This window comes from Cucurbita pepo, chromosome LG03 (genome assembly GCF_002806865.2).
Source record: "Cucurbita pepo subsp. pepo cultivar mu-cu-16 chromosome LG03, ASM280686v2, whole genome shotgun sequence".
In the NCBI taxonomy this organism is placed as follows: domain Eukaryota; kingdom Viridiplantae; phylum Streptophyta; class Magnoliopsida; order Cucurbitales; family Cucurbitaceae; genus Cucurbita; species Cucurbita pepo.
The window spans coordinates 3,010,655-3,026,262 of NC_036640.1; the positions used below are offsets into that span (position 1 = coordinate 3,010,655).

General features: G+C 30.6%; 2 protein-coding genes across 2 annotated transcripts; one reads left to right on the plus strand and one right to left on the minus strand.

Annotated features, from left to right (window-relative positions):
- Window positions 1-398: 398 nt before the first annotated feature.
- LOC111791241 (aquaporin NIP2-1-like) lies at window positions 399-2,916 on the plus strand. Its single transcript, XM_023672504.1, has 5 exons — window positions 399-599; window positions 681-905; window positions 1,987-2,181; window positions 2,268-2,329; window positions 2,468-2,916. Exons 1-5 carry the CDS (start codon window positions 468-470, stop codon window positions 2,646-2,648), a joined length of 795 nt encoding a protein of 264 aa, XP_023528272.1. The 5' UTR covers window positions 399-467; the 3' UTR covers window positions 2,649-2,916.
- A 1,928-nt stretch (window positions 2,917-4,844) lies between these two features.
- LOC111791242 (gibberellin-regulated protein 4-like) lies at window positions 4,845-6,188 on the minus strand. Its single transcript, XM_023672505.1, has 4 exons — window positions 5,931-6,188; window positions 5,783-5,818; window positions 5,447-5,480; window positions 4,845-5,332 (listed from the first exon to the last, which is right to left on the minus strand). The coding sequence occupies exons 1-4, from the start codon at window positions 5,997-5,999 to the stop codon at window positions 5,151-5,153; spliced, it is 321 nt and encodes a 106-aa protein (XP_023528273.1). The 5' UTR covers window positions 6,000-6,188; the 3' UTR covers window positions 4,845-5,150.
- Window positions 6,189-15,608: the final 9,420 nt, after the last annotated feature.

The window sequence follows — 15,608 nt, forward strand, 5'->3', positions numbered from 1 at the left end:
AAACGAAACAAAGAAGAAGCCCGATTTATGCCACGTAAGAAATAAGGCGATGAGGTGTACGGTGGATACTGTTGGATCTTTATTAATTCATTTATTTCTTAGATAAAGAATTGAAGACCGGTCCGAATCTAACACGTGGCATTTCAACAAACTATTGTTTGTTAATTTAATTTAAATAAATAAGATTTTACCCCTCACTTTATTGTAAAAGGGCCCAGTGAGCGTTCTNTATCTTTATTATCTTTTATTCAAAACATTAGACTTTGACCAAAAAAAACAAAAAAAAAGAAATTAATTTTTGAAAAGGAAACCAAAGAAATAACATTTAATAAATACATTTTGTGAATTGGTCCGTATATACACGACACTATACCAATTAATATTGTGCCTATAAAGATATTTCACTTCCTTCATCAAATTTTCCAACTATCTGAACCCTTATTTCCATAACCAAGAAAAACAAAAAAATGGCGACTGGTAATTGGAGCGCCGCCCATGAAGAAGCCTTCATCTCCGTCGGAACCGATTACTCCGATCCCCACCAATCCTTCTTCCGCGACCGATTTCAACAACTCTGCCCTCCCGAGTTCTCAAGAAAGGTACGGATTGTTTTTTAACGTTCTATTTTTGTTCGATTTCAAGCGATTGGTTTCTGATCGGTGAATTTTGTCGACGGTTAGCTTGTGGCGGAGGTGATTGCGACGTATTTGCTTGTGTTTGTCACTTGTGGAGCGGCGGCATTGAGTGTGAGTGATGAGCGACAAGTATCGAAGCTTGGAGCGTCGATGACCGGTGGGCTCATTGTGACGGTGATGATTTACGCCGTCGGGCATATCTCCGGCGCCCATATGAACCCTGCTGTCACTTTTGCTTTTGCCGCTGTGAGGCGATTTCCGTGGAAACAGGTCCCTTCTTCTTCCTCCTCCGCCTAAACCACTTTTCCCCAATTTTGTGTGAAATTACCATCTTGTCCTTTTATTTTCTTTTTTATTTTAAATTAAGGTTTAAAATGAGGATATTGAACTCTCAACCAACCGTGTCCAATTAACGATGTCGACGGATGTTACCAAAAATAAATAAATATATTTTTTTAAAAATAATATAGATAAATAATATTTTACACTTTTATTTCGTAACTTATATTATATTTACGTTACTGCCATTATTATTTCTTTTTAATGTTAAAATTGGTAAGAGTGGCAGAAACGGATTTTCCTCATTTTTAGACGTAAGTAATTTTAGAGAAAATAATTTGTTTACTACTGATTTATTAAAATTTATTTTTATATAATCATTTATATGTTTGACTCCCTATTTTTAAGAAGAAAAAATCATATAATAAAATTAATTTTGAGCATGACAAAATAATTTTTGTCATATCAAAATTGTAAAGGTGAATTTAAGTTATTGAATTAATTTTAAAATAATAATAAAATATTTTAGTTCTGACTTGCACAATTATAAATAAATAAATAAAATTAGTTTTTTTATTATTGTAAATTCTCTCAATAAATTAAGTTATATAATAATATATTAAATATCAAATTTGAATTATTAGTGTACTCTGTTTACTTAACAATTAAGAAAAAAAGAATGAAATGAATTGATAAGTCATATATTTTATTGGACGGGCGTGGATTGATTATTATATTTAAGTGGAAATTTAGTGGTAATGATGACTTGTGCCACTTCATCAAAAAGAAAATAGGAAAAAGGAAAAAAGTCTGCCACGTAGGAAATGACGTGATGAGGTGTAGGGGAGATATTTTAAAGACGGGTCCCACTACCTTGGCAGATATTTATAAAGTTATAAGAACTATTGGTAGATGCTTACTGTGAAGCAGCAGCCTTGGTTGATTTATTTCAAATAATTGAGAATCCAATTTATAAATAATAACCATTAAAATAATTTAAGAGAATTTTGTAAATATTAATGAAACTTTTTAAAGTTTACGAACGTTTATCGAATTATGTAAATTATTGCAGGTTCCATTGTATGCAGCAGCTCAATTAAGCGGAGCTACATCGGCAGCCTTTACACTACGCATATTATTGGACCCAATTAAAGAACTCGGGACTACTTCGCCTTCTGGACCCGAGTTTAAAGCACTTATTGTGGAGATTGTTGTCTCCTTCTGTATGATGTTCGTTACTTCCGCAGTCGCTACCGACACGAAAGCTGTAAGAACAATATCGTACTTTCGATCCCATTTATATTTCTCATTCTTAACAGAATCTCATTCGGTTTTTTACTCTGATTTTGGCAGATAGGAGAGCTTGCAGGCATAGCAGTAGGTTCGTCTGTATGCATCACGTCCATCTTTGCCGGGTAAGGAAACAAAAACCTTTTTGGTTTTGGCATTTTTCACCTATTTAAACCTTTGTTGTTACTTGGGCAAGATCTTAACCAAGATCTCAAATTAAAAGCTTCCCCAACATGAAATAAGTTTGTGTTAACCATGTCTAGGCCTATATCGGGTGGGTCCATGAACCCCGCGAGATCAATAGGACCCGCCATTGCAAGTTCACATTACGAAGGGATCTGGGTGTACCTAGTCGGGCCAGTTACAGGGACATTATTGGGGGCATGGTCATATAATTTCATACGAACAAGTGAAAAACATGGGCATCAACTTTCTCTACAATGACATTCACGCACAGAATGATATCGAATCATTCAAAAGTGATGATCTTTCCATCGATTCACTTCAATGAGTTTGTTTTATAAAATCTGTATCTTGTACAAAAGATGTGCGATCAAATTAAAGCTTTTTTTTTTATCAGTTGGTTATGTCATTTCTTTAGTCTTGAGAGAATGGATCTGAAATAGATGATTCATTTTTGTGTTGTACCAGTGTGAGCTTTGATCTGAATTTTGTATAATAATCAATTATAAATTGATTTCTCCTTTAATTCTCTACTTTTTTTTTTGTTTTTTCTTTTTATTTCATGGACTTTCAGATTTTATTAATACTAATAGAATAATAATAATAATAAATAAATTTATTTTTTATTTTTAAATTTAGTCTATTTTATATTAGTTGACTCCCAAAATTGTTAGAAAATTTAGATTGATTGTGAGGAATATAAGAAGCAGACGACCTATAGAATTTATTATAATAACTAAATATGGATATTATTAAATGCGTCAAAACCAAAGTCTTTTAAATATCATAAACTAAATATACTGTTTGTGTTTCATTTTCTCATATTTTACTGAATATAGAATTATTAATGATACAAAAATTATTTGTTATTTTTAAATTTATAGAAGATAATATATTAGTCTATTTGGAAATTAAAATTTTAATCATTTAGTCTATTTATATTAGTTGACTCCCGAAATTCTTCATTGTAAGTGTTCTTTTTAATAAATTAGTTAATAAAATATTAACACTGCAGACTTGAAGGTATATATAATATTATAAATATGAAAGAAACTTTAAACATTGATTAATGATGAATATACATATTTTAAATCATTCAACTTCTAGATTATACAAAATTTAATATGAAAACTTAGTGCTAATGATGTATGGTTTATTTTATTAATGGGTGTTATTATACAAAATTTAAAATTAAATTAAAAATAAAATAAAGTAGTGTTCAAAAAGCGAAGATGGGCCGAAAATGAAGGCTCAAAGAACAAAAGGTATGATCCAGAAATTAGATGGGCCGTGCAAAACCTTTATTGGGCTTTAGGGATCGGCCTTTTAAAGTCTCGTGTATATTCGATCCAAAGTTTTTGAATTTTTTTTTTTTTTTTTTTTTTTTTTTTTTTAATTCTATAATGTGTTACCTTGTGTTAACGTGGCAAGTTGAGCCCTACTCATAATAATCGGGACAACTTTACAGCCTACTTTAATTATAAAAATTTAGGTTTAAATACCCTTTTAATCCGGGTTTATTTTACTCTATTTAGAGTTTAAAATGTATTTTTTAGCTCACGTGACTTTACTTTTCCTTTTCTCAAAAATGTCTCATGTCAATGAAGATGTATTTCTTACTTATAAACTCATGATCATTCTCTTAATTAGGCAATGTGAGACTCAATAATCCTCGACAATCCCCTGAGACTTGATTCTTTAGAGCTCTCGAACAAACTTCTCTTAATCGAGTCTCGACTTCTTTTCTTAAGTCCTTGAGCAAAATACATCATTTATTCAATACTTGAGTCACCTTTGATTACACATTCGAGACTCACACAAGTTTTTTGTTTGACACTTGAGTATTCTATTGGCATAGCTCTAATAACATGTTAGGAACTATGACACTCCACAATAGTATACTATTGTCTACTTTGAGCATTAGCTCACGTGGCGTTACTTTTAGTTTTCCCAAAATGTCTCATGCAAATGGAGATGTATACTTTATAAACTTACGATCATCCTCTTAATTAGCTAACGTTAAACTCAATAATTCTCTAAAACCAAATATATCTATAAGCTACAAAGAAGCGATACTTAATTTCGTGGGATTCTTACCATAGAAATTAAATTGAACTTCCGTGAGTCTCATTTTTGTTAAGGAGGTTTGAATGTAGTATGCTAGTTTAGTCTGTAGCATTCAAAAGCTTGGAGTTGCTATCATTTTCAAGACAAGCTTAAAAATGGATAAAAACAAGATTTGAGCAACAGTTCTCAATTTTAAAGATCAGATGATGAAGTTGTATATGCCTGCCAGTGGCAGTCAATCTATCCATGTGAGGCGGAGGACAGAGTTTTGACTAATAATGAGAGTGTCACATGGAAACAGTGAAACGAAAGATTAAAGAAATAGGATTCTCTGTTTAATCATTATATCAGTTCTCAAAGCCAATAAAACATCGCATAATTCACACCATCTATGTAAATAGAAACAAGATGTTTCATTCATTGCTCATATATTATAATATAAATAATCCAAACCCACTAATCACTTTGGAAGGTAGTTTAAAACAAAAAGTCCCCACTAATCTGTCACAAATTTCTTCATTCTTCTCTCTGTTTCTTCCCATCTCCAACAGTGGACAATGACAGAAACATAACAGAGCCCCATTTTGTTTAAGGGGACACAAATGAGATGGAGTTAGCGGGAAAATGCAAAGGGGAAAGTAAAGTAACAGAGGAAATTGAAATGGAAATGGATATGGAGATTAATGAATTGGTTTTTTAAGGGCATTTGGGTCCTCCTTCCTTGGTCTTCCAGTTGTTGTAGCAAGGGCACACGGCTTTGTTTCCGTAGTAGCCAGGGGGCACACACAAGCACTTCCTGCAGCACTTTTGGCAGAAGAACATGCATGGTTTGTGGTATTGTGTCCTCCCGCACCGAGTGGCGCACCGATTTGGGCATTCTGTACATTATTTATAACCACACATTTCAGACACAAATCCGGACAAATCCAACCCAAAGGAGCCGCAAAAATTACTCATAAACTGTTTGGATTTCGAATTAGGAGGATACTTACGGAAGATCTTGACGCTCCCTGGTCCGTATGGGTTCTGAAAAATGCCAACGACAAAATGTGAGTACAATTACAACGTATTTCCCAAAATGCCGTAAAAACAAATTGTCGATCTTAGATTTCTAGTTAGCAGGGAAGTAGGAGTGTTCGACAAAATGTTGCAATGCCAAATAAGTGATTTACGTGTTTAAAAGCCTGATCTACATCAAATTAGTGAATTAAGAACAGACCAAATCGAAAACGTGAGCACAACCATACAAGGTGTTCGACAAAATGCCACAATGAAAAACCCCCGATTTCCAGTCAAAACCAAACATAGAACAAGAAATAGAGTTTTACCCTGCTTCGACCACCACGTCCATTACCAGCCATGACCTACAGAAACAGATCGAAGCACAAACAAAAACAGAGTGAGTTAAGTTCTGTCAAGACGAAAGGAAAGGGAGTGAGCATAAGAGTAGTAAGACAACGGAGCAGAAGGTCTCACAGTGGTTTGAAGCATGGAAAACGCAATGAGAGCCAAGAGCAGGACAGCGGCGAACTTAGCCATCGCCATTGGAAGGTAAAAGAGAAGAAGCTTGAAATGGAAGAGACTGGGAAAGCAGAAAAGGGAAAGCGGGGTGCTGAGTTTGGGGCCTCATTCTCAGTGGGTATAAATAGAAGGGGCGGAAGGAAGAAGAAGGTGGGAAATAATCGAGTGTTGTCGCTCATATGCTTGCGGGTTTCCATGGCTTCGATTTGGACCGTCTCANACTTAAATAATTTTGTCGTCAATGGTCCTTTTTAAAAAAAAAAAAAAAAAAAACAAATAAATAACAATCTTTTCAATAAATTATAAAATAATGTCATATAACCGTAGTACTTTATATAATTTAATCCCTTAATTTTTACAGTCATAATTTAAGTTTGATTTAATTGAATTTAATTCTCAACATGCTTTAAAACTTCCCTAAAAAAATGAAAACCAGCAAACAGCTCCCACACGCGTCAATAAAATAAAAAAACACAGACCACGGGCACCCACTAGAAATTACTAGATTGAGGCCCTAGAGAACCAACACCCACCAAAGCTTCATAGAGACAAACAATGGAGACACCTAAGTTCAAACCACCTGAGTATTTAAGAGAGAGGGGAGGAGGGTCGTCAGCCAACCAATTAGACAGTCACTTCGCCTCATCCATAAAATTATGTGGAAGGATAAGATTGAGTTTGAAAAATTAAAAGAACACAAAAATTAAGTCTAAAATGTTAGATGACTTATAAACAACGCATTATTTAATACATCATGTCACTCAATTAATCCGGAGGAAAAGCAATAAATTTAATATGATAACAAGTAGAGTTGCGCATTTATATCCCATCAACTATACACTTTTTTTAAATTTCTTTTAGTTCTTTAAATAAAAAACATGCATTACTTTACTTAATTAATTTTATTATAGTTCATGAATAAATATGATTTATTGATTTATTAAAACTAAAAAATACAAATAAACAGAATTCTAAAGATTTATACAAAAATTTGGAAAGAAGGGAGGGAGTTTTCTGGAAAATTGCGAAAGAAGAGGGAGGGACGGTGCATTGAAGAAGGGGAAGGCGAGGTTAGTTAGGTAGTTGGAATTGTGGGTCCCACTAAGATTGTACATGACTGTCAAAAACTTTCCGCAATTTTCGCTTTTTTTTTATTTATTATTTTTCTGTTCTCGAGGCATTGATTCCTGAAAGGGCGTGAATTCGAATTATTTTCTTAATCAAATTTGTAATTATATATATAATAAAGACTCAAAGTATATAAGATAAAGTAAAAAGAAAGGGGAATAATACAAATCATGCCCTTCACTAAGCATTCGTATTTAAGCTACACATATACGATACGTAATAATGATACACATGGAGATATCATCCATTTTGTAGTACAAAAAGTTGTAAACAAATATTGGTAGATCTCCCTAATTTCATAAACCCCATGTGCAAATGTTTCTACATACTTATAACGCCAACCATCCATAATTTATATTTTTCTTAATGAAATATTTTTTTATGCAACAATTTAATTCAAATGCTTCATCCATTTTATTTTTTATTTTTTATTTTATTTTTGGTGTTTGCAGGGTAAAAAGGGTAACATAAGCACGTGAGAAAAGGCTGCAAACCAATCAATCTGTTTGACCGAAATACTTTTGCGCTTGTTAGATGTAAATGACGTGGGCCCCTCCCAGTTTTTCTTTTTTATCCCATACACATTCACCGACACCTCTCCTTTTACCTTTTCACTATTCTTTCTTTTCTTTTCTTTTCTTTTTTTTTTTAATTACTTAATTAATTCCATTTTAAAATGAACACGTGTCAAAAGATAAAAAAGATCATATCAAAACCTACTGCTATATCCCACATCAATTGAAAATAAGAACGAATATCAGCAAGGTTGCTGGCCCCAAAAGAGGGGTGAATCTAGATTTGAATCCTGGGCATGTTTCGTTACAAATGGTATTACCTCTCCTAGTAAGTTTAAAGATGAACCAAGATGGAAGGTAGTGTGCATGTAACATTCAAGTAAATGAATGATGCATAAATAAGTTGTGACAAACATCTCAACGAAAGCAACTACGAATATAGAATAACTATTACATTACTTTAAGTGGCTCAATCAAAGAAACTTTATGTTTGAACGTTATTTGTTTTAAGTAATTCTATACGGAGGGATGTGACATGTCATAAGAAAAGCAGACAAATGTCGGAGATGTCAAATCAAGATCATTATTAAATGAAAATATAACAATCCAGAATTAAAGTATTTANAAAAAAAAAAAAAAAAAAAAAAAAAAAAAAAGACTTATTTTTCAAAATGGATATGTTTTTTTATTTTTCTAAATTAAAAAAATAGAAATAAGGGAGAGTGTGGGTTGTCGGTGAGGAACCGAATCCTCAATTATTAGGAAGGAGGAGAGAGACAGAGATTATAATAAAATAACACACAATAAAATCACCGGATCTCTTCTTCCAAATATCCTCCAAAAAAAAAATTAATTCATTTTCATGTATTTAATAAAATTTATAGAAATCATATTTGAGTATAAATATTTTTAAAAAAGAAAAAAAAAAAAAAAAGATAATCGAAAGTGAAAGGGCCAAATCCATCCCATCAAAGATGATATAATTGTTATAAAAATAGGGGATGCATGTGCTGCGCATTAAGATACTCACATGGACACAGTCGGTCGCTAAGTAATTGGAGTGGCACTGGCAAGCACACTCCAACACCCAACTTGGACAATCTTTCCTTTTCTTTCCTTCTATTAATCAATCAATCTCCAGAACCTATATATTTTTTTTTTATATTTTTATATTTTTCATATTTGAATTATGTTGGATTCAAGTAATTAATTGGTAAAAGTAATAAAGTTGAAAAAGTTGAGGGTATTAATGAATGCATTTAGAAAAAGGATAAAGAAGAAGCGTTTGAAATGCATGTGGGTGGTGGGTGGCTTTTGTTCCTTCACATGGACACTCCCCTCCCCCAATATTCTATGCCTTAAATCATTGCGTAATTATTTAATCAAATAATGCTTTCACCTTTTTTTTTTCTTTCAAATATTCAACTTGGGCCTGGGCCTGGGCCTAGTTATTTAATGGGCTTGTTGAGACAAAATGTCCTTTTTAAGCTGAAAGCCCACTGTCATCTCCAATGGGCCCGTTCAAACACTTAATTTAGATGGGTCAGGCGCATTTAAGGGGCCCAAACCCAAAAGTTTGGGCCCATTTTCTGGTCTGAATTTGATGGTTCTAGGTTAGTAGAGGAATGGATAGAGTATATAATGGGAAATTTTTGGTAAGGCTGCCATATATTATCTTTGGATTCTAATTTTTTTCATTTATATAAGTACAATGGGGAAGCTAAAAAGGAAAAGGGTAAGCTAGTGTTGTATTTAGGGTTGCCTTCTTTACTCATAAAACCTACCACAAAAGGATCTCCATTGCTGTCACCCACTAATATTCATTCATTTACTTCCACATCTTTTTAATTACTACTACCTCCTCACTTTGACCAAAAATTAATGTGAGTTGCCATAGATCTTAGCTTAAATTTTGTTCGCTTTCAAATAAAAGGTATCACTTTATTTAATAATTGTTTTATACAGTTATGATTGACTATTTATAAAGGATTGTGTCGGATCTACCTCAAAATCCTTGTTCATCAAATTTATTTGGGTAAAAACTTCAACTTTTAAGATTACGTCTAATCAAATTATAAACTTTATAAAATGTGTTCTTAATTCTTACACGCTTCTCATTGAATTAGAATTGTGTTAAATGAGGGATTGAATTTTTTTTTTAATTTAAGTAATTTTGTACACATTTTGGTGGACAAGTGGCTTTTGATTCAGAGATTTTTACTTTTCACAACTCAATATTCAAACAACACTATAATATTTTTAAATACTTTACCCTAAAATATTATTACTCCTTTTTTTTTTTTTTTTCAAATCTAATATATTCCCCTAATAATTTGTATTTTGAATAACCAATATTATTATTATTATTATTATTTACTAATTTTCCAATTGTTTCTCAACTTCTCATACAAAAGTAGGACTATTGTTGGGATGTTTTTTAAAAAGTTAGAAATTAAAAAGAAAACTTTATAGAAAGTAAAAGCTAGTTGGAAATAAAGTGAGTAAATATATATATATATATATATATATTAGGCTTATTCATGTGAAAGAAATGATAAAATATTCATATTACATAATAAAAAATAAAAAAAAATTGAATTAGTAGGTGACTTTTCAACTTTATGTCTAATATAGCTTTAAACTTTTAAATTTAACGATGAACAATTTTTTTTTGTAACAGCTCAAGTCCACTACTACCGGATGTTATCCTATTTGGAATTTTTCTTTCGGGTTCACTCAAGGTTTTTAAAACGTGTCTACTACGAGATATTGTCCTATTTGTGATTTTTCTTTTGAGCTTCCTCAAGGCTCTAGAAAAAAAGAAAATGTATTTTTTTTTTTTAGTTTTTTCTTCGGACTTCGCCTCAAGATTTTTAGTGAACAAGATATTTCTATACCTTTGTAAAGAATGTTTGCACGTCGCTCGGTGCCTTGTTTTGATCTATTTGTAACGACATCAAGCCCACGTTAGGGAATATTGTCCTTTTTGGATTTTTGTTTTTAAAACATGTCTAATAGAAGAAGATTTCCACCCTGTTATAAAAAAAATGTTTCGTTTTTTTTTCTTCTCAATGTAGGATCTAATCGAGAGGATTTAGGTTTTGATTAGGATATAAGGAAGAAAAAGAGATGGATTTGAAAGAAATGAAAAGGGAGAGGAGGGAAAGTTAAAGAACATAGGAAAAGGTTGAAGATGAAGTGCAGGGAAGTATGATACAAAATCAAAATGAATGAGGTTGTCGGCTGTGCTGTCCCCTCTTCTTGTGAGTAATGGAAAATTGGTTTAAGTTTAGGTTTAGGTTTAGGTATGCGTAGGGTGCCCTGTCCTTGTTACAGGACCCTCCTCTGATCATCATGCACAGCCCCACCACCACCACCACCACCACCCTCCTCCTCCTCCTCCTCCTCCTCCTCCTCCTCCTCCTCCCCTTTTCTTTTCCAAGGGACCCTCTGCCCCACATCCACGCCAGGTGCCCTCCCTTCTGTCCTTTTAACTTCCCTTCTACTTTTCCCATCTTCTTTTTTTCAATTTTTCTTTTCTTTACATTTTCTAATTAGAATGCTAAATTAAATTCGTGACCTAACATTCTACGATACTGTCGACTTAAATATAAATATAAAATGACACGACATATCATGAAAGATAAGATTTTGAACTATGAGAGAGAGTGATTAATCTGAACGATGAATTCTATTTGAATTTTGAAAATAATTTGTTTGAAAAAAAAAAAAAAAAGAGGGAAAATGTAGGGCAGAATGCATGTGAAGGTCTGCAAATAACATTGATGAGGAATGAGGAGGAAATTGGTGTAAAAATGAAAGAAAATAAAAATGATGATGATGAAATTGTCTGAAAATATGAATCCCCATGTGGGTTTGTCAACTAATTTGGTGTTACCACTCACAAAATCCTCAACCATTTTTTTCATAACTTGTTTTTCAAGCCATATTCATCAATACCTCATCATATAATCCCTTCTTTTATTTTCTACCTTCCAATCATTCTGCTCGTAGATATTGTCATCTCTAGACTTTTACTCAAGTATTTAAAACATTTATGTTGGTGTAAAGTTTCCACACTTTTATAAATGGTGTTTTGTTCTCCTCCATCACGAACGTGAGATTGTAAGATCTCACAATAATTTAGAGATGAAGAAATATAGATCCATATATTTTTTTTAAAATTTAGAATATTAATACAAAATTTTACTATGAACTATGATAAAAAAAATATTTATACTTGCAAATTTAAAATTTATTAGATATATAATGTGCACAAAAGAAAATAAAATGAAAAAAGGAAAGTAAATGAATTAAAATTATATTTTAAACCATCTTTTTTATAAAAAAAAAGTAGGAATTTGTTTGCAATAAATTATCGTATTTGTGAGTTTCAATACAACCGTTCTCTTTGCACGCTTTTCTATAATAAAACCATAGCTGCAATTTCATTGGTTTGATGACGTCAAACAAAATTAATCCAGTCAATCAATCAATCAAATAATTCCAATTAAGTCCCGCAAATTTCCGTGCCAAATCTAACGGCTTATTATCTCTCATCACTACGATCCTCCATAAGGTGCGTCGCACACAACCATATCTCAATCCTTCGTTCCTCTTCTAATTTTAATTTTTGAAAAAAAAAAAAAGTTTTCAGAAATATCTATTTTGTTTTTATTTTCTTAAAAAGTGGTCCAAAAATATTCAAAACGTCCATTTTCGAATTTCAATTTTTAAAAATTGTCAGTTTGATCCTACCATTAATTTTCTATTTAATACTCACTCATTTAATATTTCTCTCAAATTCAAAAAATTCAAAAAATAATAAAAATAGTGAAAATCTCACCTAACAATTAAAATTTAAAGAAATATATTAAGTTGCGTATGTATTAAGCACTGTATATTTGACATCATAATCATTATATGAAATTTTGTCTCATAAATTTAAAAATAAAATATTATTCAATTCGTAGAAAAGAATAAAAAAGCTAACATTTGATATTCCAATTTATTGACCTAAAAACAAAATTATTTATTTTCTTTGGTAAGCATTAAAGCAGATATTTTAGAAATTTTGGAAAGTTAGTGGGACAAAAATGAAAATTAAAGGCCATCCTAATTAATTAATGAGTAGAAGGACATTTATTGATGATTATTATATTCAATTTGACTTTTTCCAATCCACCATTAACATTGACTTATCTGAATTAGTGGAAGGACACGTGGCGCGTAGGATGAGGACTGAGGCACACGTGTACGGCACGTGGAAGGGGTGCCCAACAGTTCTGATAAGTACGAAACAGGCAGGATTGTAATTAAATGTGGAGATTAAGGAAGACAAACATAAGTCCGTCCCGTTGTGTAAATATCTTAGCTTTCCAAGGATATTTTTGACCACATGAAAATTACTATTTATTATTATTAATTCTCTTTTTTGATTTGTTACAACTATTGCCATAGTTTTGGTCGTTCGCCTTCCACGTTGCCCAAAGAATAATTAAGATTTTTTATGAAAATTTAGGTCCCTTCGAAAATGATGTTGCCTTTTTTAATAAATAATTAAGCATCTTTCTAAATTACAATTTTAACCCTGGCAACTATGTTAATAAAAATATTTATATATTTGGAATTTATGTATATTAATAATAAATAGTGTTTATACTAATGTTTGAAAACTAACATAACATCGACAACCAAGGGAATGAAAAAATTAAAAGTTTTGTAAAGTTTTATAACGACAAAATCAACTAAAATATAAACATATATTAATAAAATGTATAGTTGAAATTTAAAAGGCTAAAATAATAGATATTTTGAAAACTAGCTATTTTTATTTGTTGGCTGTCTAATTGTTTTGAAAATTACATCCATTTATTCACAGATTTATATTTTGAAAAGGTTGAATTTTTAATTTTAGATTATTGAATGATTTTAATTATATCCTTAAATTTATAAAAAAAAAATTATTTCCAATTCTTGAATATGGAAATTATTTCATCACAGATTTTTTTTTGCAGTAAAATGAAGGGCATAAATTCACTCCAATTTATACACACGCATTAAAGAAACATGACCCGTCCCATGATTTTCATCTATTATTTATTCAATATTTTATAAAACATCCTCTTTTTGTTATTTTTTATTAATGTTTGGTTCAAATTTACTTTTAATTAATAACAAATTTTAGTATTTTGAACTTATAAAATTGGGAATTCTCAATCACTCAAATCAGAATTAAAACAAAAAAATTACTCTCGAGATAAAATATCCAATTTGATGATGTGACAGTAAAATTAAAATAATTGACAAATCAAAATATAACACTCAACTAGATTTTTTTTTTTATTTTTTATTTCTAAATAAAATTAGTTATACCTAATATTAATTTGATTCTAATATTTACTCATTATTTTTTATTATTATATTATTATATTAAAAAATAAATTTTAAAAAATTTTCCTTCTTATTTATTTTTAATCTCATCTTCCATTTCTCTTTTAAACATGATCAATATTAATTCTTTTTTTTTTTTCATTTTCTCTTCTCTATTTAAACCGATTATTTTCCCCATATTTTAAAATACACAAATTTTATGATTCTTCAATCTTCAATTTTCTAAAACATTCCTACTCTCTAAGCTTCCAATTTTATTTTTCTTATATTGTACGGTAAGAAAATAGTTGTGAGTGCTCAAATGGTAAATTTACTGTAACAGAAAGTTGTTATGTATTCCTACAAAATTCAAATACTTGTACCTGTTTGATCTTGTGCCGTGTCAAAAATTGAGTTTGCTTTTGAACTCTTAATAACTATAATTTTTTTTAATGATTTAACCAAATGATAAGAAACGAATAAAAAATTTTAAAACTATATTGATGATATTAAAAATTTTAAAATTACAAGAATAACTAAAACTAGCATTTTGGGAGTAAGTGGTAGAAAAAAAATGCATTTTTAAACAGAGAAGGTTAAAAGTTATCTTCAAATTATTAATTTTTTTTTTGAAGTATTTATGAAAAAAATGTTTTGTTTAAAAAATAAATTTTCTTCGTTCACAAATCATTCCAATTCATAGGAATCAAATTCATAATAAAAAAAAGAATAAAAAACAAATATTGATAGAAAAAGAAATAAATAAAGAATAAAGGAAAGGGAAAAAAGTGCAATAAAAGCGGTCCATGCTGTTGACAAAATTAAGAAATAGATTACACACAAACGCAGTCAAATTATGGGAGACCAAAATTCACTCAACCACCACAACAAATAAATTTTTTTTAAAAAAATAAACAATAAAATTATTAACCGAGTCAACTCGGTCCATAATCCCCGAGTCATAAATTCCCTCAACCCGGTGAATTATTTCTCTATTTCTTTTCTTTTCTTTTTATTTTAAATTAAAGAAAAATAAAAATAAAAATAAAAATAAAATCCCCTCTTTTTTATTTATTACACATACAGAAAGATGTAACCCCAAGTGGACCCCACTCTCTGAAACTTAACCACACACTACAAAACCATAGTTAGAGTTTAAAAAACTAACAAACTTAACTTGGGTTTACAAGTACCACCACAAAACTCAACCCCAGATTTTTTTTATTTATTTATTTTTAATTTAAATTATTATTATCTTTTAAAAATAAAATAAAATAAAACTTGTTATTATTATTATTATCAACAGTCATCACTGCTCATCATCATCTCCTTTTTTTTTCTTCTTCTTCTTCTTCTTCTTCTTCTGTCTCTCATTTCTCTGGTTTCTGGTCTCCGACTTGTAATGTTCAAACCCAGTGCTTCCCTAAATTTCTTTTTCTCTTGTTGTTTTCTCCCAATTTTCTCCACTTGGGTTTTTTTTCAAGTTCTTCAATTTTTAATTTTCATTTTAATTCTTTTTTGTTCTAAAGGGTTTTGAGGCTCTTTTAAAAGGGGTGTTTCATTTTTCTTTATTTTAATTCCCCCCCGTTTTTTTTTTTTTTTTTTTTTTTTTTTTTTT

What these genes read in the sequence shown, in the direction of transcription:
- LOC111791242 (XM_023672505.1), bottom strand. Translation starts at nt 5,999, where the DNA reads ATGGCGATGGCTAAGTTCGCCGCTGTCCTGCTCTTGGCTCTCATTGCG. An exon ending in GACGTGGTGGTCGAAGCAGG is followed by an intron (nt 5,481 to 5,782) that starts GTAAAACTCTAT and finishes GGCATTTTTCAG; the next exon opens with AACCCATACGGACCAGGGAG. An exon ending in AGGGAGCGTCAAGATCTTCC is followed by an intron (nt 5,333 to 5,446) that starts GTAAGTATCCTC and finishes AATAATGTACAG; the next exon opens with AATGCCCAAATCGGTGCGCC.
- LOC111791241 (XM_023672504.1), top strand. Translation starts at nt 468, where the DNA reads ATGGCGACTGGTAATTGGAGCGCCGCCCATGAAGAAGCCTTCATCTCC. An exon ending in CTCCCGAGTTCTCAAGAAAG is followed by an intron (nt 600 to 680) that starts GTACGGATTGTT and finishes GTCGACGGTTAG; the next exon opens with CTTGTGGCGGAGGTGATTGC. An exon ending in TCGCTACCGACACGAAAGCT is followed by an intron (nt 2,182 to 2,267) that starts GTAAGAACAATA and finishes TGATTTTGGCAG; the next exon opens with ATAGGAGAGCTTGCAGGCAT.